General features: G+C 43.1%; 1 protein-coding gene and 1 long non-coding RNA gene across 25 annotated transcripts in view; one reads left to right on the forward strand and one right to left on the reverse strand.

Moving 5' to 3' along the window:
- The window catches only part of LOC116654444 (uncharacterized), a 108996-nt gene extending 90586 nt beyond the window's left edge, over window positions 1-18410 (forward strand). For 12 of the 24 annotated variants that reach the window (XR_014946070.1, XR_014946007.1, XR_014946105.1 and 9 more), the window contains 4 exons: window positions 4724-4813; window positions 5057-5129; window positions 6948-7032; window positions 7937-8454. Coding sequence is in view for 1 of the 24 variants with exons in the window: in XM_085547047.1 (XP_085403173.1) it covers window positions 4724-4758 (35 nt within the window). In the remaining 23 variants the exon portion in view is untranslated. Of the gene's footprint in view, window positions 1-223; window positions 453-4723; window positions 4814-5056; window positions 5130-6947; window positions 7033-7936; window positions 8812-8872 lie in introns of those variants that run through there. The other 12 variants (XR_014946026.1, XR_014946002.1, XR_014946010.1 and 9 more) reach the window with 3 other exon arrangements.
- LOC146762251 (uncharacterized) lies at window positions 12137-23036 on the reverse strand. Its single transcript, XR_014946184.1, has 2 exons — window positions 20797-23036; window positions 12137-20629 (listed from the first exon to the last, which is right to left on the reverse strand). It is a non-coding gene; the product is annotated as an uncharacterized LOC146762251 (long non-coding RNA).
- Between the last annotated feature and the right edge of the window lie 1396 nt (window positions 23037-24432).

Raw genomic sequence — 24432 nt, forward strand, 5'->3', positions numbered from 1 at the left:
ATTTCTGGACACGTACTGATGGAAAAGAAAAAAGGATTTGTTTTTTCATCTTTATTATACGACTTCATGTTTTCGTAGTTTTATAATTCATATTCCAAAGTCTGTAATTTTTCTGACTTTCTGCGTTGCATGCGAGGGTTATTCCATGGGTTTAAACAGTTCAGTTTGCGTATTTAATTCACTAATTTTAGCTATTTCAACCGATCCTGTCTCATCCACACAGGATCCACATTGTCCTCATCTTAACTGGAAACTGAATATGGATTTTATGGTCCTTGGAAGCAGGATGAGTGCTGTTTCAGTTGGATGTTTTACAGCTAGGTGTAAACAGAGGACTGTTTCAGTCTGGAAATGCAAGTGGGGATGTTCTCCAGTTCCAACACACCTCCTCTCTTGCAGAAAGTGCTGATTATTCATTGGCTATAAGGGAAAATCTATTAAGAGTGTCTGAGGTGCAATACAGTGATTAATAATAGGGTCAACAAGACCCTGCAACAGTTCTGCTGCAAGTTTTTCATGTGTTACAGTACCTCAAACATAATTGTGTTCATTTCTCCATTTATTTCAGTCTGCGCTTCTGTTTTGCTTTCTCTTTGTTACTGTCCTTGCAATTACACCCAAGATTCTTCCACTTATTCCTTCTCCTCTACACACGTCCTTGGATTTTTGCTCTTGGTTATGGAACTCGTTGTCCCAAAGCAATCAGGACAGAGGGAAGCACTTCCAAGAAACCTTGTTGGTGATGTGTTAAGCAAGGGTTGGGGCACCAGTAAATCCAGTCACGTCTGCATGTGGGCAGCAATCTCAGGAATGCTCAGATGAGCTCTGAGAGGGCTTGTCAGGGTGCAAGGAGTAAGTTTGGCCACTTTAAAGAGTCATGCTGTTGTGCTGAATGTTCACTGCTTCCATATTTTGGACTGGACAGAGCGTATAGCAGAATGCTATGACAGTACAAAACACAGCTCTCCTGCTTTCAGGGTAGGAGCTCTTGTAGCAAGACTGCTGCCTCCTTTAATCATGAGCAGCAGGTCACACTTAGGCTCTAAGATTGACACTCAAGCAACTACTTGGGTCTGATCACCCCAGGCTTCTCCATTCTGCTCAAATTTAGGCAGAACAAACAGAAATCTGATGCTTAACACACTATTTCTCCCTTTAAATCCCTTACCCTGCAGTGTGAGGTGGGGGCAGAGGACTGGCTGGTGGCACGGTGACAGGCCACATGTCTGGCACCCTGCCTGGTGGCGAGGGGTGCTCGCCATGCAGCCATCTGTGCAGGCAGTCGTGTCGTGCTGCTCTGTGCTGAGTCACCCATTAAGCAGAAAGACTGTGGGCTTCCTGAAGCTCCAGTCACGTGTATTGTGATCCAGTAAAAAAAATAAAAAATAAAAAAAAATCTGGCTTGCTGCTGATAGAAACTTAACTTAATTTTACCATTAAAGAGGGCTTAATATAGTCTACTAATGTTATCATTGTTCGCCTGATTTCCCTTCTATGCTGATTGTGTCTCCTTCCCTGTTTTCTCGCCGTGCTGAAAGGAAGCTGCTCCAACAGCCAGCATTGCTGAGAGGCAGACCATGCCTCTGGAGGATGCTGTTCTGTGTTTGCTCTGGAACGTGGGCACTTTGCAGTCTGGTAGCACAGCCCTGCACCATGCCAAGTTGTCCTCCTGTCACCTGCTCTGCACTTGGAGTTTGTATGCAGATCCATGTGTGTACTACATTCATATCCCTATCAGGTTTTCCTTCTGAAGGCTGCTTTCTCTTACATTTCTTGTCTTTTTTTCTTCTATCTTACTTTGCCAGGCCCTTTTCTGCAGCTGACGTTACATAGCACATACTTACTTTCCCCAGTCATCACTTCGACTGTTATATCCTTTTAACCTTCACAGTTGCTGCAGTAGACAATTGTGTGGATAATTTAGAATGAATTTACTTGGCCAGTATTAAAAACCACAAAGAAACCCAAAGTAATTCTGTGCAAAAAGAATCTCTCGATGAAATTATTTGCGAGGGGCTGAAAGGGGAATACATTGTGAAAACCCAGTCCAGCTGCAAGGCAGTGGCCTTGGGGACATCATTGTGGGCTGGCAGCTGCATATGTCATGTCAAACCTGTTCTAACCACTGCACAGTGAATGCAGAACGGTCAGCATTGCTGAGCAGGGAGTGGACCTTGCTGACAGATGCTTCCTGCTATTTATGTTGTGCATTACCTCAGTGAGTTTTGTGTCTTCAGTGCGGTTCTGTTCTCTGTGTTCAATTCCCCTTTTCTCATCGTGCCTAAGAAATTAAATTGAATTTGCGAATTATTACAAATTGATATTAGGATGCCTGTTAAGGGATCAGACTAAATGAAAGGCGTGCCATGAAGTAAGCGAGCTCATTTAGTAATTGATGAATTAATTTAATTATCTCTCTTGCAGAAAGGAGAATTCAAATGTGGGCTGGATAAAGATGTAACACTTCTTCAATAAGTCACCAGGATTGTTTTGATTTCTTCTGTCACTGTTCATTGTTCCTTAGTAGCCACGTTTCTACAAGTAGCACGTTGCACCATTCATTACAGACCACTTCTAGCTTCTGTATCCCGAATTCATTTGTAGTCACTTCTTGTTAGCACTGATTCTTCATCCTTATCTTCCTTTTCCCTGGGCAAACATTCAACACATTGTTCAGGTGGAATTTTTATCTTGACAAGGTGTCCTTAAATTTTGTGATCTCTGCTAATCATATTCATCATGCATTCATCAGAAGGTCTTCTACACAACAGCATCCTCTCTGTACGTGTTCTGCATCTTCCCTCCTGGAAGTTTTCTCCCCTAGCAAGTATTTGGCTGTTGATGCAGCAGAGTTGCAGATGCACAGAGGTGTGCATCATCTCATCTGTTTCCTCAGATGTTTCCTTGACTTTCACACATCTGAACTGATAGCAGTCAGCTGCAGCTCAGTGTCCTTTCAATAGAAAGGAGCTTTTTCCCATGCAGGCCTTCTGTAAATGCCACAGAAGTACCTTAAAGCCTCTATTTCAAGGTTATGCCTTCCTATGATGCCTGGACTAGATAGGCCATCAAGCTGGTAATTGCCTACACAGGAGATTTTATTGTCTGATTATTGCTTACACTTTCTTCTCTTTCGGTATCTCTTTATTCTTCCTTATCTTAGGCACTAAAACTGAAAACAAACTACTTTAATTCTGATCTGTATGAAACTCTCAGATTGATGTATGTTGGTCCAGCATCAGGACTCTGCCCTGCTACAGCAGTTTTACAATGCTTCCCCTGGAAACCACAGGGAACCTTAATATCTCCGTAATGAAATAGCTTTATCATGTGCTCAACCTGAGTTTCTCAGGTCCCAGAGAAAATAAAACATCAACCTTCTTTGTTTCGATGCGCAACTGACAATCTACTGACCTTATTTGTAGCTTTGAAATGTGGAGCTGGATACAGAGAGAGGGGAATAATATGATCAAAAAGGTGTTGGAGTCACTGTCCCTGGGGCTGCTCAAGAGAAAGGGAAATATGGCACTGAGGGTCATGGCTGGTGGGTATGGTGAGGATGGTTTGGCAGTTGGTCTGGATGAGCTTAGCTTTTCTAACCTTAATGGCGCTATGATTCTATAAAAAACAAGTTGCAGCAAAACAGACACATGTATGTTCTGTTCTTCAGATAGATCGGAACATATTTTCCTAATACAGCTGAAGCTGTTCAGTAGCTGCGATAGGTTAAAGCAAAAATACTCCTCGGAACAAAATTACTTTCAAAATCCAGCACTTTCCACGTCTCTCGCTTGGCTGTGTTTAATATGTTTGAGCTTTATGCTGTGGTTCTATAATTAGCCCTGTAATTTTCTGTGGCACTTACTGGCACCAGTGTTCATTATTGAGGCACATTCCCTGTTTTTGTCCTAGAGGTGTATTTTGTCCTGTAACATCAGTCATCAGATGCATGAACTAAGCAGTTCCAAGAGGTTCAGGAGCGAGGATTAGTAAATGCTCTAAACTGCACGTGGTCCTGGAGATGTAATAATTTCAGTGCTGCTCAATGCTTGTGACAGGTGATGGGGAGTCTTTCATCTTTACTGCCTGTGTGTTGAAGATGGTTTTCATCTCCTGACTCAGGCTGGATGTGGCTCTGGGCAGCCTGGTCTGGTGGTTGGTGACCCTGCATAGAGCAGGGGAGTTAAAACTAGATGATCATTATGGTCCTTTTCAATCCAGACCCTTCTATGATTCTGTCTTCCAGCATAACATAACATATAGGCCAGTCATCTGTCCCTATAATCTTCAGGTATATCTGTCTATCCTCTCAATTCAGAACCAGAAGAAAAGCTGTTTAATAAGGTGGTGTTCCTTGGGTCTAAAATAACAGGTGCGGAAAAGAAGAGGCTATGTAGAGATATAACAACTGATATGAGTTAAATGTCAGTTAAATAGATAAATGCATGTATGTAAAACCATCAAATGGCTGTGTTGATTCATTTGGTCAAAGAGAGGGGTGGTTCCTGGAGGTCTTTCACCACACATGGAGTGGTGGGAAGCGTCAGCTGCTTGTGTATGGGTACCACTAAATTAATCTGTAATAGAATGTGGTGATCTGAGATGGAAGGGAACTGGTAAAAGTGTGTGATAACCATGCGACTTTTTGTCTGCTTTCATAAGAAGATATATTTGTAATGAAAATGCAAACATACATTTAATTAAATGCTTTTATGAATTCCAGGTGCTGATCTTCTGAGAGTGACTTCCCTATGCTAAACAAAGAATGTGTTTTTGATGGAAAACCTACCTATAAATGAGAACAAACAGAAAGGTAAATAATCCCCATTCCAGTAAATAGATGGAATACATTCTCTACGTGGGATGTGTTTCCTGCTGAGAAATATGTGGCAAATATATCTGGCATGTATTGTGGATCTCACTGTGCAGTGAGAAGTAGGTATCTTTAAAATATGAATTTCTCATTCTTTATTTCTAAAACACAACAGAAGAAGGATTCAAAGGTGGTTTGTTTTACACTGAAAATATATCTAGTTTGGCTTTTGTGTTTTTGCAGTGTCACTCCTGATGGGAAGGGTCAGGAATACTTGGATCTTCAGCTAGAAGGTCTTCTGCAGCCTATTGACCAGGTATGGGAATGCATTTGGGATTAAAAACAATCACATTTGGGTCTGATTTGATTTCCTGTTGCTGTTCTTCGCCATCTTCTTTCTGCTGGTTTCGTTTTACTTGCTCTCCAGTTGTCAGAGAGTCTTTCAAAATAGTCATAATTGAAGTCTGTGTAATACCAGAAAAAATACAGAGAAATAAACACTTCTGTGTGTATTCATTGTTACTTTTGAGTGGTACCTAAGAGGAATTATTTCCAGATCACCTTTCATTCTCTGACAGACAAGTTAACAAGATTATTTATGTAGCAAGCGTAAATAAATCCAGTACTGAAGATAAGCAGAGGGGAGGAAAAGTTACGAGTGCCTCATTTGGAGAGCTCCCTTTGTAGAGGCATGAGTGGACGTGGTACAATGCAAGGCACAAGAATATAAACAGTAGGTGTAGTTTTTGAGTGCTTCGTGACAGGATCATTTCTGCTCAGCATTAGGATTAGCGCTTCCCTTGGACCTTACATAACAGAGACTTTGCCGGGGTGGTTTCTAAATAAGATCGTTGCTCTTCAGATTCCAAAAGATGTAAGTCAGAGGAAATATTTTAAGCTGAAGAACTGTTTTATTTTCGTAGTGATTATTGCTTTCCTCCCTGCTCCCAGTAAGAAACTACAGTGTATGTAAAACAGCAGCAGGAATGAAACAAAAGTGATGTTTTTAGAGTGAAAAGACACCAGGAAGAAACAGCGAATTTTGTTGCATGTGGTGATGTGCTTCTAACACACACAAACAGGGAGTTAAGTTGGTCATTGATCTTCCTGTATGATTTATAATGTGCAGAGTCTGGCCCTTTATTCCAGAAAGCCACGATGCCCTCCACAAATAAAAGTCTACGCTTCCCTTCTGCTGCCACAATGGTTGCTGTTTGACAGAGGAGCAGTCAGCTGCTGTGGTGATGGGCACAGGATGGGAACACAGGCAGAAATAGCAGAGTGAGAGACAGAAGCCTGGCTGTTCCTGCTCCTTTATTGTTTCAGTAGCTCTTGGTGGTGTGGTGGCTGATTGCAAGGAGTTAGCAGGCTGTTTCACTGTTCTCTGCCTCATGTTCTCACAAGTACTGCAAAAAGCGTGACGGTAACATACATATAGGTCTGCATATCATTCCTTGCAGAGCAGTGAGTACTGGTTGTGCTGGGGTTTCAGCACAGAGAAATCTCTCTCCCCCTCTAAGAATTGAAGTCAGGTTTTTTTACAGTAGTTTTTGGTAATGCATAATTCATATACTACAGTTTTATGTCACATGAACACCTCACTGTATTTTCTCCAGCTTGATAAGCTTGCTTTTGTATTTTTAGGATTTCTGTTTCCCTGCTAATCCCAAAAATAAGCCTGAAGGGGTTTCAAAGACTTGCATAGCAAGGATGTTGCTTTGTACAGTAGATGATTTCTCTGGCTCCTACTACTTACAGGTCCTCCTTCTGCAAGGAATTACCTACCCGTAGTTTGGGGCTATGCCACTGCCAGGGATTCAGTGCCTCAAAATTAAACAAATCAGTTATATCTTAATTTTATCATTCAGTAATTTTTGGATCTCTAGTCCAAAATGACTCATTTGACAGGGAACAGAGTGTCTGTTTTCTAAGTTTAGTAGTAAACCTCGGTTGCCCGTTTTATTGATTTGACTGTAAAAGCACTCACAGAAGTTCAGACCTTGAGAAACGGGCTTAAAGCCTGCACAGGAGTCTGGGGGAAGAGAAGAAAGATTATGAGGTTACATTTTCAATCGTCTTTTTCAAGAGCAACACAAACAGCTTCTGACATTTTTTATTGTTTTTTTTTTTCCAGGTTGAGGACAACCTTTTTTTGTTCATAATGGATTGTTCAGAAAAGAAGACAAGTGGACGTGGTAGAAGCTGTTTTATTTCCTAAGGTATAACACATCTGTGTCCCTCTTTGGTATCAGGTGGTACTTGCAAATACTTTGCAGCATTGGCCATTAGTCCTTTCCTGTTAGAAGCTTTGAGATGCTTCAGAAATGAAAAGTATAAGCATGTTATGCATACAGGACAAATGAATTGGTTATTTTGATTAGTGGGTAATACTGGTCCTTATTCAAGGGCCATTCCAAAGGAAATTCCCCCAATTGCTTGCTTGGTAGATCTTTTCATTAGGGCTAAACAAAGGACAGGAAGGAAAGCGAGGTATGTGAAGTATTGTCATCAGTGTAGGAAATTTTAACAGTAATGAGGTGTCATTAATTTCCTTCCCCAAGTGACTAAACACTTTTTCTTGTTACCTGTTTATGTCAAGCCAGCGCAGACATTGTAGTCATTAAATCGCAGCTATAAAAGCTTAGGTTGTTTCTTTTACATTGCCAGCTTTAAGATAACAGAATTACTCAGAGAAAAAAATAGTACAGGCAACAGGCCGGCAGTGAAAGCTGGGCATTTTTATGAAGACCTGTTAAAAACTTTAGTAAGAATCTCAAAGTTTGATGTATTGATTTTTGTCTGTAAGTTCAAGAAGTGTTTCATTGCAGACTGAAACTCTCATCTCTGTTTCTCGTGACCAGCTGAGCAAGGGAGATGGGATTTGATGTTATCCAAGGTGCGATTGCACAGTTCATGTCTCTTGCTAGCACCAGCTTAATAAGCTTCTTCCTACTCCCACCCATTCATTTCCAGCTCAGCAGCAATGTGGTGCCATCTCTTTCCTCACCGTGTGCAAACCCAGGGCTCTGAAAATATCTTAGTAAGGAAAAGAAATGCAAATAAAAGCGCTTTTTTTTTCTTTTATTCTTTGAATCAGAATCATGTGAATGGTTTTGTTTACAGCGTGGCCCAAGGACAGCTGCGTCAGTACAACTGGAGGTGACATGAACTGCAGCATCAGAGGCACAGCAAGCACTGGAGGGTGTCCCAATGTTAAGTGGTCTTGCTGTCAGCAAAAACCTGCTCTGGTACTGTATTGAAGTTGGAGGGGTTTCACTAGTTATAGGAATATTTATTGAGCTGTTCATTTGTTTGTTTGTTTTAAAGATTAATATCTTGGGGTTTTTTTGTTGTTTGGATTTTTTTTTCACATGAGATAAACCATCTATCTGAGAAATAAGTCAGCTTTGTGGACAGCCAGTGGATGTCAATAAAGTCTTGGCAAACACAATAGGTATTTATTCAGCCTTGCAAATTAGAAACATTTCTCTTGCTTGTTTTATGAAGGGAACAAAAAAAGACAAATTACATAGCAGATGAGCTCTCTTGATAGTTGGAATTCGTTAGTCTGGTGGTGAAAACGCTGGGGGATTTATGGTGCAGAAAAGTAAAATAAAAGATGAAACAGCTTTTCACCAATAGCAGTGGTTTAAGTTCTTATTGAAAATTACTGGGGAAAAAACCCTTTAAAGACATCTGTAGCTGACTTCACATTCTCAATTACTGTCTTGGTAGGCAGTTCTTCCCTTCCTCACTGCAGTAAGTATTAATTGTTTTTTCAGCTGGCACACAATTCCTTTATGGTTCCTCGGTCTCATTGCCGTGGGATATCTGCAGCAGCTCGTAAATGAGATACATGGCCAAGTGTTGAGTAGGAAGTTCACACTCTTGCTTCCCATGCTGTAGCCATTCTGTGAACAGAGGCTTTCTGCAAAGTTATCAATCTGTCATCTTCCCTTGGCTTCACATTTTATTAAAAAAAGGAATTTGAGAAGTTACAGTAAGTTGAACAATTTGTCAGACATAACTAACTTGAAGGCTATTGTCTCCAAATTACAGGCTGACTCGGTCGTGCAGCCTGTCATGGATGGATCATAAAGCTGTCATAAGTAAAAGCTTGAAGAAAATCCGCTTAGGCAGCTCCTGTGATGGCAGAACATGGAAAGGATGCAAGACACTGAAAAACAGAGAGTTACCTGGTAGGCCTTTGGCTGCTGCTAAACCCCTCGTAAATCACTAGAATTATTCAACAGCGAAACAAAACCAGAGTAAACTCCAGCCTTGCAATGGTTTGAATCTCTGACGTAGCTTTGCTCGTGTAAGTAATCTCACAGATGTCAGATAAGGCCTCGTGAATTCTGTAATTCTGAAGATCAAACTGCTGATGGTTTATTTCCTCTGAAAGGATACAGAGTAGTATTAATTTCTAACTACAGAAGCAATTTAATAGGAAGCTTGTCCACATCCAATTTTTATCTAAGCCTGTGAATGCTGAGTATAGAATCATCAACATGAAGATGTTGTCTTCTCTTCTCCTCCTCTTCTTCTCCAGTTAAACAAAGAAATTACTGCTAGCAAATCTGAAAAGGACAGTGAAGTCCAGGATTTACAGATTCATTAAAAATCTAAAGGGCCTAAAAGCTGAAGGACCTTGTTAGGAGGCATCATGGAGAAGTAGCTTCGTTTTCTATCTGTAGTTCATTTGTTTTTCCAATTCAGAAGTACAGTTTACAGCCCTAATGCAAGAGTGCTTCTCCGTATCTGTGCTCTGGAAATGCACAGAGTTCTTATGTGTTTTGAAAGATGCTTTCTTCAAAAGTACAAATGTGTTCAGTGGAAGAGTCTGCCCTTTGCTTAGTTATTCTGAGACGTTGTGGTCTGCACCCGCTGTGGGGGTAGCAATAAATGCAGATACACACATGCTGAACCTCAACTGCAAATCCCTTATACATGGCACCTATAACTGCATGGACACACACTGCAGCAGTTCAGCGTTGCCTCTGACCAGGGAAGATAACAGTTGTGAAGCTTTATTGCCTTCCTTGTCTCACAAGTTGATGCCATGTTTGTTGGACTTAATTTTCTGGGAGGGCAGCGCTTAAGCTGCTCTGCCGATAGATATTCCCTGGGAACTGTCCATGCTCATTTGAGATTTCTTCCATCTTCAGCCATGTAGAAGCTCAGTTTTTAATCTCAGCTGGTTGTTCAGCTTGTCACTGTGGTAAACGAAGAGTTACACACCTCTGGAGGTAATTAACGCATGGAAATAGACGTAATTAATTACATTTCTGACATGATTTCCTGCTGCCTGAAGAGAACAATTTTAACACCACTTGGCTGTCCTCAGGAGACCGCAGATGGGTTCGTCTCGGGTGATGTTTGTAATCAGCTGAAATCAGCTTGCGCAGAGCTGCCAGCAGCAAGCACAGAATGTGCAGGTATGACACTGCAGAAGGGAACAAGTACAGTCCTTAACTCCTTGAATTATACTGCAGCAGGGCAAAGTTTGAGGCTTTTTCATGCCTTGTGAAAATTGTTCAGTCCTGTCCGCAGTGTTAAAGCATCAGCATTTTGTGCACCCGCCAGAACAGTGTTATTTTACAGCCACACGGGGCACAGCGGTTGCTTTCTGTCATCAGAACACGCTGTGCTGTTGTGCTGCTGTTGCTTTGGGTAATTTGTTCTTGCTGGAGCTCTATGATGTGTGCGTGGAGCGCTTTGCACAACGTCACCGTGAGCGTGGCTGTGCAAACACTGGGGGTTGTTTGACTTGATTCTGTAGATGCGAGTTGGGTATGTTTGTTCTGCCAGCTGAGATGAGACGTTGAAGACAGGTTATAAAAAATACATCTGTTTGAAAAGATTAAATGGTCTAGAACACACTTGAGTAATAGAGTTCCAAGAAAAATCCTTGTGTCAGACTTCCTAGAAACTGTGGTGGAACCAGGTGGTAAGTGCCAGCACTGAGCAGCTAATTAATGCAATCCTTACATTAGGTTTGGGCACACACTTCTAGTGTGTTACAAATAACCCACAAAGGGTGGACTGGTCCATCAATGGGACCAGTCAGCATGTAGGGACTGATACATAGATTGTGTCACAGGCTGTTATTGCTGCTACTGCTGCTAAAAATAATGTGTCTCATCATTTAGCAGGAGGCATTTCGCATGTTGTTCTGCTGTCACTAGAGGGGGTTTGCTGCAGTGCTTCTCTTACTCATGTTCTTAGTGCTGTGGGGAGACCTCAGCAGACACAGTGTGTGTAAAGATGACGGCGGTTCTGAAAGGGGGATGAGGGTCCTCCTTCCTTGGGTAAACCCTTGTATGTGTTGCCCAATCTGGATTAATAACATTCTTCAGGGTAATAGTGCTGTAAGCAGTTCTCTTTCTGTTGGTAGCGCTGTAATAGAAAACAAATGAGCATTCAGTGACTCAAAGCAGAATCAGGAAGTAAGAAAAAAAAACATTGATTATTTAATAGGAAAAAAAAAAAACAAAGATGGAAAAAACCACCATGGATAGATGCTCTTCTGATTTATTGTTACAGGAATATGATCTTGGCTAGAAACAAGCTCCCTCAGGAAGCTGGTTTCATATGGTGGTTTAGATTTAACTATTTATTGTCTAGCACCATTTGAAATCAGTGTTCTTGGAGGAAGAATGCCTGCTGCGTTCATCATTGAAATGGATCCTCGGACACCTTGGTGGAGAAAGAAGGTCAAGATCTCTGTGTGCTTCTGTTGCTAGACTTAGCTTCACCACTGAACAGACTCCCTAAGTAGGCTGCGACCTCAGACTGAGCAGCTCAGGCAGCCCTTGGGAGAGCACTGCAACATGTGATTTCAAAGGCAGAAATTCTGTTGTAACGGTGCTGGCCACCAGCATGTTTATAGTGTTTGTAGGTGGTCAACCAGAACTTGGAAACAGAGAAGGTTTTAAGAGACATAAACATTGCAGAAAAGCATAATGTGGAATTGCAACACAGCGTTGAAGACATTGATGTTAAAACAGCCCCTGTTGAATTACATTCTTACAGTGTGGCGAGAAATGAGGAAGGGAGCCTCATTTGCTCTGCTTTCAGCCTATCGTGGATGCCTTTTGGGTTTTAGTTCTTTACTGCTGCTTTAAGTGCCCTTACATACAGTGTGTGTATCATACATGACACTGATAGTTCTGGATGCTGCCCACACCCAGGTGCTGCGTGTTTCCATTTTCATGTGGCATGCTTGGCAGATTTCAATTGGCTTATGTATTTTTTAGGTCTTTCAGTATTCAGGTGGCAGGTTGGTAGCCTGATGCGCTTGGTGTAATCAATGGAAACAACCAGCATCAGTATCTGAGAACTGGACCACATGTGGTAGAGCACATTGACTGAGGCTACTCTGTACAATTCCAAAGGAGTATGTAACTAATGATTTTGAAAGTTCTCGTCTTCCGAGTCTTCGTCTGAAGTGTTTCAATCATGCACCATTTTTCTAGGGAGTAATGCCATAGAGGTAACCAATGAACGTTCATCAAGCATTTGGGGATCCTCCAGTGTAAAACACTGTTTAGTACCTAACTCGTCATCCTTGAAGATCTCAGTAACCCCTTTAGAGGATGACTGATTTCTTTTGGTGTTCAGAGTCAATAATATTTTCTAGCACCATTTGAAATCGGTTATAGTGATTGGGGAATTGCTCCTGGTGAATTTTATACAAGAGACTCCAAAGAGAATCTTTAATGTCGTTACCTAGGACTGGAAAAAAAACAACGAAAAGGACTGTAAAAATTATATTCAGAATGCTTTGGAAAGTCAAACAGTGCTAAATGTGAAGATAAAGGGAGATTGTTTTTCCAGCGGGAATTACCAGTATGAGCTCAAGATCAAGAAAAGACATATTGAAAAACACTGTTGGTTTAATGATCTAGACAGGGGGTATAAAGAAATAAAAAGGTCAGCAGCAGGAACCTTTCCAGTCTCCAGTTAGTGCACTCTGGACATCCTGAAAGACAGATCTTGTGCAAGATTTCATTGCTAACCTAAGAGCTTTTTGCCTTCTCCACTCTCACACTGCTAACAGCGTAAGCCACAAAACTGAGTCATCTTCCCAAGGATGTTACTTACCTAAGTTTTCTCCAAGAATTGTGCTCTTCAGGGAAGCAGAACTGGCCAGACATGCAGAGTCTGACTGTGGGTCATATCCTCAGTTACAGCAGGAGCTTGTTAGCTGTGAAGATGATTTCTGAAAAGCATTCCTCAACCAGAGTATCATGCTCTCTGGGAGGTAGTAACACAGACTGCAGTACATCTCTCTAGCAGGGGATGTTTTCCTAGATTAACTTCTTAAAGCAGGAGTATCCTGCTTTTCCTGGTTCTTTTCTATGGGGAAACTGCAAAGTAGCAGCTGTAGACTGCAAACAAGTGGAGCAGATGTTGAGTATTCATAAGCATTCCTAAGCTGGTAACTTGTTGGGAGCAGCACATTCACCCTTCACCTCCCCTTGTGTTTGTTTGTTTAATGAAGAAGGAATCAAGTCATCGCAATCTAAAAGAGGCTCAGTGTGGAAGGCACACGGCCTCTTTCTGGTCTCTTGTTTCCAGTCCTTTTGTGAAATCCACTCCCATGATTTGCCTTGTTTAAACTCTCAGCAGTGGGTAGCGCTGTGTTTAGTTAGCCCTCGAGTTACCATAAAAACAATTAAAATACAGAGGGTGTCGAACAGCTAGTGCCATGTATTTCACACTGTGATGCCAAGAGCTGACACTTACACGTAGTAGTTTTGGGAGTTTAGCAGATGTTCTTAGAGGGTTTATAAGCTATACAGAAGAAAAAAGTACTGCAGTCCTGAAATGTGGATTACAAGTAATAGGTATTTTTTAAGTCTGTTTAGCACAAAAGTAATTCCCATACAGACCTTTGCTCAAGTTATTTCTTGTGCGAAGTCCACCAACAAGGAGTTCAAGGTATTCAGAGTTTAGTGGCTTGTACTGTGCTTGCCAAGGTGAGATCTGAAAATGAAGAAGTTTTTATGCTTAAAGGAAAGTTGCTATCACAAAAACTAATCTCACGGTGAGAATCAATTAAAGATTAATAAAAAGTGGTCACAGAAGAAAAACAAAAATACCTCAAGGATATTATTAAGGTTTAATTCATTACGTTGAAAGGTAAGAGGTTTTTAAGCTGTAGTAATTGTCTCTGTTTGCACCATATAGTGAGGAACAACATAGCTGCCAAGTACTTGGATCCCCTGAAAGGCTTTTCTCATGTGAGTAATGCTGCAAGTGTGCCTGTGTGCTTACAAGGCTGAGTCCTATTGCTTGTTAGAGCTTTCCTGCAGCTGCAAGGAAAGAAAGAAAGAAAAAAAAATATTAAGTGAAAACAAATTACTGTGAAGTAGAGAGAGGAGAAATATACAGCAGATTTCTTTCTTTTAATTTTTGATCTCTTTACTCTCAGCACTTGATCTTTTTGAACGTGAATATACTACTAGAAGACAGGCTTCCTTGTGCAGCTAAATGTAGATGTAAAGCAGGGCGTATAAAGACTGCAGCAATCTTAGGATGTTCATCGGGTCCCACAGTGTATAAATAACAGTTTGCTTGCGAGTCTGCTCCATCCTGCATTGATTTGCTCAGGGACATGGTATAGTGGAGGTTTTTTAGAGTTACGGTGGTATGGTTAGGTTGCGGTTGGACTTGATGATCATTAAAGTTTTTCCTGTCATGATCCTACTCTTTATGACCCTGCAGCAGTTGTAAAGTGCAAGGAGGTTCCTTCATGGTCCGTGAAGTTTCTTGTTTGGAGTGATGTTGAAATGGAGTAAAAACTGGTACTGAGAAGCTCCGTAAACTCCATGCATAAGAAGTTTAGGGAGGAAATAACGTCCTAACATTGTGTAAGAATTTTAGGGGGGAGTTAGGGGGAGGTGGACAAGGATTTTGTGTCCATGACAGATGAATTCATGGTCAGATCTGTAATTTTCATCCTTATCCTTGCATTAATTGATGAAGCATGCAGGCATAAAATACTTATCAAAGGGGAGAGTAGAAAGTAAGACAAAATTGTATATTCTGAGAAGTCATTCCCAACTCTTTCAAAGCAGCTTGAGACTTCATAGATAAAAATAACCTGTGTGAGGCAGTTGTCATGTCCTTTGCATGCATTTCCAGTGTAGTAATGGGCTTCAGGGATACAGACAGGAGAAATGCAGGTAGCATTGGTTTTGCTGCAGGCTGATTCGAGCTGGGATGTTCACTAAGCATGGAACACCAGAGGTTTGTGTTGGCAGAGTTTTCTTGTGCTGTAAAAAACAGCATTAAAGCTTAACAAATTGAATATGCCAGGAGAGCAAATTCTCATTTTGGTAACACTAGCAAAAAATAGAGTTACAATTTCTAGATATCTTTTCTGGTAAATCATGTCCAGAGAGGATAATGAAGTAATTTTTGGTTGCTTGCGTGCTTGCCTACCTGTCCTAATATCAGAGTTAATCTAACAGATGGCTTCTGCTCTCTAATGCTTCCCACCAGATGGGAAGATGGATCTCCCTTCAGAAGGTTCAGATATTTGGGGTTCCAGGCATAACATCTGGGTTAGTTATCCACTCCTATCTGCTTGATTTTTTACTCATAAGAATGCACTTGAGCTTGGAGGAAGTGCTGTTTGAATATTAATCAACTCTTGGGCCCCTTTACCTTCCAGTGCTCTAATCTGTAGGATGCCTCCAAGTAGGTCCTAGAGATTTCAGAGTAGGCTCTCCTGGAGTCCAGTGTTGCAGTCGTACTTCATAACTCCTGGACTGTGGATGCCTGGCAGCCTTATTTTTATTATTTTCCAGCAGATTTAAGTCACCCATGAGAACTGATGCCTGTGATGAGGTTACTTCCAGCTGTTTGTAGAAGGCCTCATCACCTTCCTCCTCCTGATCAGCCGCCCTGTATTACACACCCTGATCTCTAGTTCTTTCCATTTATTCCCAGTGCTGCATGTGTTGATATACATGCACTTATGAGAAGAAAAGGGAAGAGAGGAGACAGGTTTCCCCACGAGGAGGAATGATGAGGAGGATGTGAGAGGAATCCCTGTAGCCATGCACACCTGTGAGGTGACTGAGAGGCAGCTAAAGAACATTTACCCCTATTTTGCTTGGCCTGGCTCATTCCTCAGTTGGTTACAGTGATGTGAGCATTGTCATTTTATACCCTGCCTCCCAAGTCCTTCAGCATAAAACCTGCATCACTAAGTTAACCAGATTGTTGCCAGATTCACCTGCATCTTCTAGGCAGAGGGATTCCATTCTTCCCTAACAGGTTATAATCCTCATAGAAAGTCTAATTGTCATATAAACCAAAACCATTGCACTGACACCAGCCACGTAGCCAGTAGTTGATACGAATTGTATATCTATTTATGGTTGTACTCTTTCCTCCAGCTGGCAAATTGGAGGAAAAGGTAACTTGGGCTCTAGTGTTTTTCACTTGTGTTCCTACGTCTATAAAGCCAGTTTCTCTTCATGTGGCAGGAGGGTTTTGTAATCATCTGTTGGCATAAAAAGCAGAGATGAGCCTTGGATTTCATGATTCACTGTCATAAAAAGGAGCAGTAAGCCTTGGAATTGAAGCGATAGCAGCGTTCATCTGATTGCTGCAGAGGACAGATGTGTTTAAGCCTTGTTTTCCGAAGGAATTAATGCTCAGGTCCTACGTGTCTCACAGTTGGGGTCCCAGTCCATGCAGCCTGATATCTAGAGCAGGTTGCCTGTTGTAAAAGCCATTAGTGCAGCCAAGTTGCCTGATCTCTTAATAACCTTTGGAGGACCGCAGAATTTTCTTGGCTAGGTATTACTGTTATTTCATCCTGCCCATCCTTACTGTGGAACAAATGAGAATGATTGGCCTCTGATACAATTTGCCATTACCAGAAATATCTTGCACCGATAGGACTGTGTACCAAAAGGTGCCAGGCTCATTGCAGATCAGGACCTGTCCAAAATCTCATCTGGGAAGATTTAAATTTACATGAAAATTCACAAAAATAATGACAGATACCATTTAATGGCAATTAAATATACTGTTGTGTAACAACTCTCCGCACACTGCAGGAGAACTGAAGTCACGGCTAAAGGAAAATATCTTGTTTTCAGTGCAAGGAGGTTTGAAGATTTCAGTGTGCAAATCAGACTTCTAGTTGGAGAACTTCCAATTGAAATACTGATTTAAAAACCCAAATCTGTGCTTTCTACTTGAGGTTAGCCTGGACTTTTTAAGACAGTCATGAATAATTGATACATGAACCATCCCACGAATGATCAGCAGTACCAAAGCATGGCCATGTTTGTCACTGTATTGGGATGTTTTCTGGCAACCTTGGAATTTTTATGATGTTTTTTTGTTCCTAATGGAGCTGTTGCTTGGCTTTTAATTTCCCACGTGTAAACACATCTGAGGAAGCAGTTCTCTGAAAACATTTGAGTAAAGCAAGTTACAAAGTGAAGTGCTTATGTGCTGCGTTCTGGGTAAAGAGAATAAATCACCGGAGTCGGAACTGGGTTGGCAGCACGGATGTGGCATGGGGAAAAGAAATAGTCAGAAGATTCTTATTTAAACACCAGAACATCATTAAAGAGTGGAGGGAAGAACCTGAGAGCACTGAATGCTCATCCTGCGCTCTGTTTGGTTTAACAAAGGTTTCAAAATCAGAGTCAAATCCGCTTCTTAGTGTGGCATTGAGTTCCACAGGCTCTGAGCCCTTGGGACCATTTGGTGCTGCTGGTGTAGTAAGGGCTGATACAACCACGTCTCAAGTGGTTTAGAGAAGGCTTAAATCCAAGCAGAGGAGAGTAAATGGTTTTAAAAGGCCAAGTTCCATTTGGTATTGAATCTGAAAAGCTATTTCCTAAACTTTGTAAAGTTACAGCATGGCTGAGTTTGGAAGGGACTTCTGAGTCCATCTGGTCCCGCTCTACCACAGCAGGGCTACCCAGCCACAGGTACTGATGGGGGCCATAGCGACATTGAAGGACACTCTGGTTTCCCTTTCTCTTCCCCAAGCAAACCAGATGTGAAATGTCTCCTTCAGGCCACGAAGCTGCAGGAGCTGCATGGAGGCCGTGGGTGGAGAGGAGCTGGCAGCTGTCCCAGGAGCCGCTGGGAAGAGGCTGCATGTGGGGGAAGCGAGCTCACCACCCACTTGGGGTGGAATCATGGAATGGGCAAATCCAAGGGAAGGCTGCTGAGACAGAGAAAGGGGCAAGAGAGAAGAAGGGTGTTAAGGCAGCAAGGTGGGCTCAAGGAGGATCCAGTTTTCATAGGAGGGCTGAGAATGGATATGAAGATGGTATAAAAGGAAGAATTTCCCCCAGGAAGGTTGACTTTAATGCAGTATGAAAGTTGAACTTCGATACGTGACCCAGTTGGCAGGAATTAATAATGTCTTTGGATGAAGGAGTGGTTGCTCCCACCCAAATTGCTGCTTCCCCAGTCTGACCCATGGCCAAGTTGGGACAAAGATGGGAACAAGGGGTGGAAAGAAGGATCTCCTGAATCAAGAAGGATCTCCTGAATCTGGCTTCTTTATACTAGTGTATTTAAGCACCATCTCCACTTAGCCAATGCAGAATGTTTGCTGTTACCAGATGGATGAGTTTGCTGTCTCTGCCAAAGGAGCAGTGTCCTTACCATGTATACCAACAAAAGAAGAGCACCGTGGCTTCTTCAGTTGTAGTATTAAAGACCATCCAGTGTGAAATCTCATAGGATTTTTTTTTTCTGTGCCTAATCTACGGTTAATCAGACCTCTCGTGAGAGACGCTATTCAGTCCCAACATGAAGACCTCCCACACCAATACCTTCCACCTGGATTTCTGTCCAAGTTTCCTTCTTATTGGTCAGCCAGCATCATTTTAGGAGAGTGAATTCCAGGGAGTGAATGTGGTCCCTGGATCTGCTGATGGTGTTAGAGCCTTTTTCTTCCTGAAGCACAGCTGAGAACATCACTGTTGTGGTCTGGCTTTAGAGAACAGGTTTCTCAGCACTGTTCCATCTCCTCCAGCAAGCAAAAAGTGATGTGCAAAACTTCTTCTCCCCCCATCAACTCCAGTGGGTGCAAAATCGTAGTCATTGCAGGAGAAATGCAGCCAATAGAAAAGAAAAAAAAAGAAAAAGAAAAACATTTCCCTCACTCATTTTCTCTTCCCAGAAAACCAGATGGATGAATCACTATAACAGCAGCTATGACAGGGGACCAGACAACAGATTGAGCCTGAAGTCCAGCCCAGTCGAGCCAAGATGAAAAACCGTCCAAGGATTTACCAGTCTTCCCTCCCACATGTGTTTAAAGGAGCAAGGCTCCACAAATAGGGCATCCCACTCTCGTGTGGCTTTTAATGTTCCTCGTATCTCCTGTGTTTGGTGCAGCCTGTCACTGCACACCCAAGGAGGTGTTTTGGCCACACAATGGTGATGTTCATGTGATCAGTGGCCGTGCAGCGTTCGTCTTTTCTTCTTCATGCTCATCCCCGCAGCGTCCAAGTGCCTTGGCCAAAGCAATTGTTGTGATGACAGCCCTTTTCTGGAGGCTTTGTTATTATTTCTGCTTCACAAACAAGGAATCAGAGCACAGAGAAATTGAGGTCAAACAATCTATTAATTTTGGGTGCTGAATGTGAGGCAGGCAGTGCAAAAATATTTAGGACTCTGTTGAAAACATGGATTCCTCTCATGCCGTTCTTTGTTTTCTTCCAACCCCCTGCTTCGTTTATTGCCCTCTTCCAACTTTTGCCAGTCGGGCACTTCTAATTATGATTTTAAAATTCAAACATTGCTCTTAATAGTGTTTTGATCACTGGCTGAAAGGCTCCAGCTGAACTCTGTGCAGTAAGCATCGCTTGCTTCTGCAGTGTAAACAAGGAGTCAGGGAAGGTCACTGCAGGTAAAAAGCTGCAAGACACTGTTAAAAGCGAAGCACACGTGAGCTTGTGGGACAATGAGGAGATCTCTTCACCTTCTGTACCCTCTGCAACTTCCAAGGACCCCACTGCAGAATAAGGACAGCACAAGGAGAATGAATCTTAAATAGGAAAAAGCTGCTTTTTTATCTCCACGGTGGACTTAGTGCTCAAAGTTTGTCTCTGTCAATACAGGCAGCTGGGGAGGATTGCATATGGAAGATAATAAATGAGAGGGAAGGAAATCAACTTTTTACATGGGTAGATGGTGATCAGACAAGGGGGAATGGTTTTAAACTGAAGGAAGGGAGGTACAGAGTAGATGTCAGGGGAAAGTACTTTACTGAGGGAGTGGTGAAGTACTGGAACAGGTTGCCCAGGGAGATTGTGGATGCCCCATCCATGGAGGTGTTTATGTTCAGGTTGGATGGAACAGGGAAACTGGAACTTGATGAGCCTTGGGGTCCTTTCCAGCCCAAACCATTTTATGATTCTGCAAATGAAAAGATAATGTTCCAGGCTGGCATCAAGGAGGGTTTGTTTGGCTATATTAGTCAGGGGCTAGTGAACATGCATAGGGTATATCCCACAGGTAGGGCAGAAGCAAATGAAACACCATTGATGGCCATGTAGCTGGGGCCTTAAAAGAGCTCTGAGCTTTGGGGTTGAGTGGGAGGCAGCTGAAAGGGACTTGGGGTAGGAGGGAAGGTGAGTCACCGTGCAATAGTGCATGGCTTGAAGGGGACCTTGCACATATCTGTCTGGGCTTTGGGTTTTCCTCATGGTCATGGGGGATTCCTATGCTTCTCCTCACCCTGGAGCTTGCATCTTGATTCTGTTGGAAACATCATCATTCCATAAGCATTAAGGCAGAAGGAAAGCTCCTAATCTGCAAAGACAACACAAAAGTTTGATGATGATCCAGAGCAGGAAAAAGAGCTAATTAGAATCAAATCTCCATAGAAATGCTGGGTGAGGGGGACATTTCAAATCCAGCCTCCCTCTCAGAGATCAGGGGGTCGCCAGTTCTAGGGGTCTGTCCCAGAGCATCACTACCTTGCAGCAAGGCTCTTTCCTACGTCCAAGCTGAGCTTTCTGTGCCCCATTTTGCAGTTGCTGCCTTTTGCTGTGCTCTGGCACTGAGGAATGGAGTTTGGCTGCAGATCCGTAACCACCCTTGGAATGTTCACAGCCAGGCATTAGCTCATCACCACCTCCCCTGTGCGGCACAGCCCTGCTTCCTACAGTGGGATTGGGGTTGTCACGGGCAAAACCCCACAAAGCAGCTGTGGAATGCCCCACACCAGCCATGTGTTCTCAGCATCCAGACAAAAAAAGATAAAGGCAGAACATGCAGATACACCTAAAAGCCCTTGGGAAACCTCTAGCACTCTCCATCCTTCCATGTTTGCATCTGAAACTATGGCTTCAGAAGAGCTATTGCTGCCTGTAATTGCCCTACTTCAAACTGTGAGTGGCTTTGTGTCCGAGCAGTGACAGACCACAGTTAGCTTCCCATTAGTGTCCCAGTGGTGATGTAACATGTACCTTAAAATCCTTAGTGTCACCGTGGACTTTAAACTGTTTGATGCGACCTTAAATATAATGAGATCAGTGAACCATCATGATGAAAAATGGAGAATAAACCTGAAAATCGACGGGAACAACCTGACAGTCATCACTGCCAGCACCAGGGAAAGAGCTGTATGGAAGAAGGGGTGTGGTGGGGAAGTTGTTGTAGTCCTTCATCTAACTCTTAAAGGCTTCAGAGTCTTTCGTGGGTCAACAGGGCACACAGGGAGGATGGCCTACTGAGTAAGGGCCTGCTTGCTAGGCTTGACAACAATAGAAAAGTTAATGCTGCAACCTAGTGGAGAAAAGCCAGCCGTGCAAGGTTTTCAGCAGAGCTTATTCAAGTAAAGTGGAAGGTGATGTAATTTGTGCCTTGTGGCAAAGTCTGCTGGAAGCCAAACTGGTGGAGTTTGTTTTTATGAGATCCTGAAAGAGAGAGTGTATTTTGTTACCTAATCAGGTTTCCAAAAGGATATTCTGCTTAGCCCTGCATAAGATACTCATGGAAAGGCTGTGAACATCGTGGCCCATATTAAACCTATATCACAAATCTATCTACAGAATGCAGATACAGTAGTGTCCCCTTGGGTCAAATCTGTGCTTTTAATGCAGCCCCAGAAGGAACTGAAATCGTGAGAGAGCCTGTTAGAGAGTGAGATGGGGAAAAAAAGTTCATTGCTGTGGGTGATGTAGATGCCTGGTGTGTGCAGATTAGAAACCCCGTGTTTTATAGGACAGTAAAACGAATGTAGAATAAAATCATGCATTTGGAAATTATACCTATCCAAGATTAGCCAAAACTATCAGGGTGCCCACATCCTGAGTCATAGAATGACTTGGGATGGAAGGGACCTCAAAGATCATCCAGTTCCATGGTGGCACAGACCCAGGAATTGAAATATCCCCAAAGCACATGGAGTTCAAGCCAATGATCATCTACATAGGGGACCCAGGCAACTCAGAGGGGGAAATCCAGGCTCTGTGTGTTAGCCGGATGAGGAGTTAACCTCTTCCCATTGTCACACGTCCTGTGCCCAGGTTCCTCTGGGGACCTCGGTCCTGGTTTGGCTCTCAGACTGTGCTTTGTGGTGGGCGTTCCAATGCATAAACCCATAGGCTGAGACAAGGGGGAAGACATTGCATGCATCTGTGAATCCAGGAAGGCTTGACTTGCCAGGAGTTGAAGGTTTCAGTAGTTCCCCTGCACTGCCCACAGAATGGCCTTCAGCATGGTGAGCATCACCATCACACTAATGGCATCTGCAGAACTGAGATATCTCTGGGATTAAATAACAGCTGAACTGGGGATTTTCAGACCCACGTTTTGGCTGTAGAAGCTGCTGTTGACATCAGGCTGCTGAAATCCTCCCCCTCTTCATTCCCTCCCCCCCCCAACCCTGCAGCTGCACTGATTTCACCCCATTGCAGACATCAGCTCCTTTAGCTGCACTGGGGTTGTTTCCTGAGCAGGATGGTCAAAAGCCATTCTAGAAACCTTAATCATACAGTGCTGAAGTTGTTAAATGATTTAAAGACCTGTTAAATCGTGGCTACTGGCTTTTTATCCCTTCCAAACATGAAGCAAACAGAACTCAAGAGAGAAAATAAAAAGAGGAAGAGCTACTGAGAGCTAACTAGCATGTAAATATGTGCAGGTGGGCTCCTTGAAATAGCCAGCATTGCACAGAGAAGGTAGGGAAGGAGGATGGAGGGATGCGGTCAGAAGCATCAGGAGGAAAATCTGGAGGAGAGAGATGGCATCAGGGGATGGGGAGGGACACACAGCTGTGAGGAGAGCGACAGCTGGAAGCCAAAAATAAACCTCTACAGTGAATCAGTTTGCTCTGAGGGATGGGTGAATCAGGGAAGCAGTAACACAAGGAGAGGACAGAGCAAACCCTGGACTACAAAAAGCAGCATTCAAGCCAAGGGATTGAATATGCAGGAAAATCCACAGAGCAGTGAATCACCTCCCTGAAAAGCCCCTTTTCCCGAAACAAGGCTGTGATGAGGCAGAAAACTCAGTGGAGACAGAGACATTCAATTATGTGGCCAAGGGAAGTTGACTCCTGCTGGATAAATGCGCAGGGAGCAGATCTAAGCAAGCAGATAAGTCAGCAGTAAGCAATCCGTGGTGGGGGCCTACACAGGAGCAAAGCCAGTGTACGCTTGGATCATGGTTGGCACTTTAGTGAAGAGCCATCTACTCCATGATGCAGCTGTAGGAAAAGCAGGTGATGAATATGAGCATAAACAGTCAAAGGACTCTCTTTGTGTGTCATATATTATGTGTGAGGAGGGTTACAGCTTCCACCAGCTGTCTTCTGCTCAGCTCCTCCCTCCTGGAATACCCTCCTCAAGGGACATGAGCATGTCAGCAACGTGCATGAACAGACATGGGAAGAGGACGTGGACAGAGAAATGTAGATTATGCCTGGAACACAAAATCTCCCATATGAAGCTCTACACATCTCAATGGGGAAGGAGATGCTTCCATCCCATGTCCTTGGTGAATGCAAAGAAGGCTCCAATCCTGAGTCCACATCTTCCCAGATCATAGGGAAAAAGCAGACCTTTCACCAGATGAAGCTCTGCCATCATCCCGCGCTGATGTGAGGCCACATTGTCACTAGAGGGAAGCAGAACCGTGTGCACAGAGCTGCAACAGCATCAGTGTGACTCCAGGGCAGGCAGCGGTGGTGATGGTGAGCAGAAGCACCCATCTACGGCGCCTTTTGTTGAGATAAGAAATCACGTTTCTCGCTGTGAACTGGGCAGAGCTCCAGTGAAGGGTGTTGAATGAAAGCCATGGGGAAATGGTGCAGCTAAAATGATGCTGGACCACGTCCTCCAGTGGGATTCTATGAGTCTGTGACACCTCGTGGTGAGAGATCCTGGCTGCTGGGGTTGGGTGGGGTCTTTGGGCACCACTAGTTCTGCAGAGGAGATGCCCAGTGCTTTTGGGGGTAGAGTGTTTTACAGAGTATTAACCCTTGGTGTGGATTTGTGGGATGCTGGATATGTGGAGGATTCTCCTCTTCCTTTGTATCCACTGAGATACTGAGTTCTTCCTTGGGTCTGGCTTGGATGCTGCCCACCTTTAGGCTGAGTGTTATTCAG

The sequence above is a fragment of the Coturnix japonica genome, chromosome 1 (genome assembly GCF_054131305.1).
Source record: "Coturnix japonica strain WE chromosome 1, WE-NBRP24, whole genome shotgun sequence".
Lineage (NCBI taxonomy): Eukaryota > Metazoa > Chordata > Aves > Galliformes > Phasianidae > Coturnix > Coturnix japonica.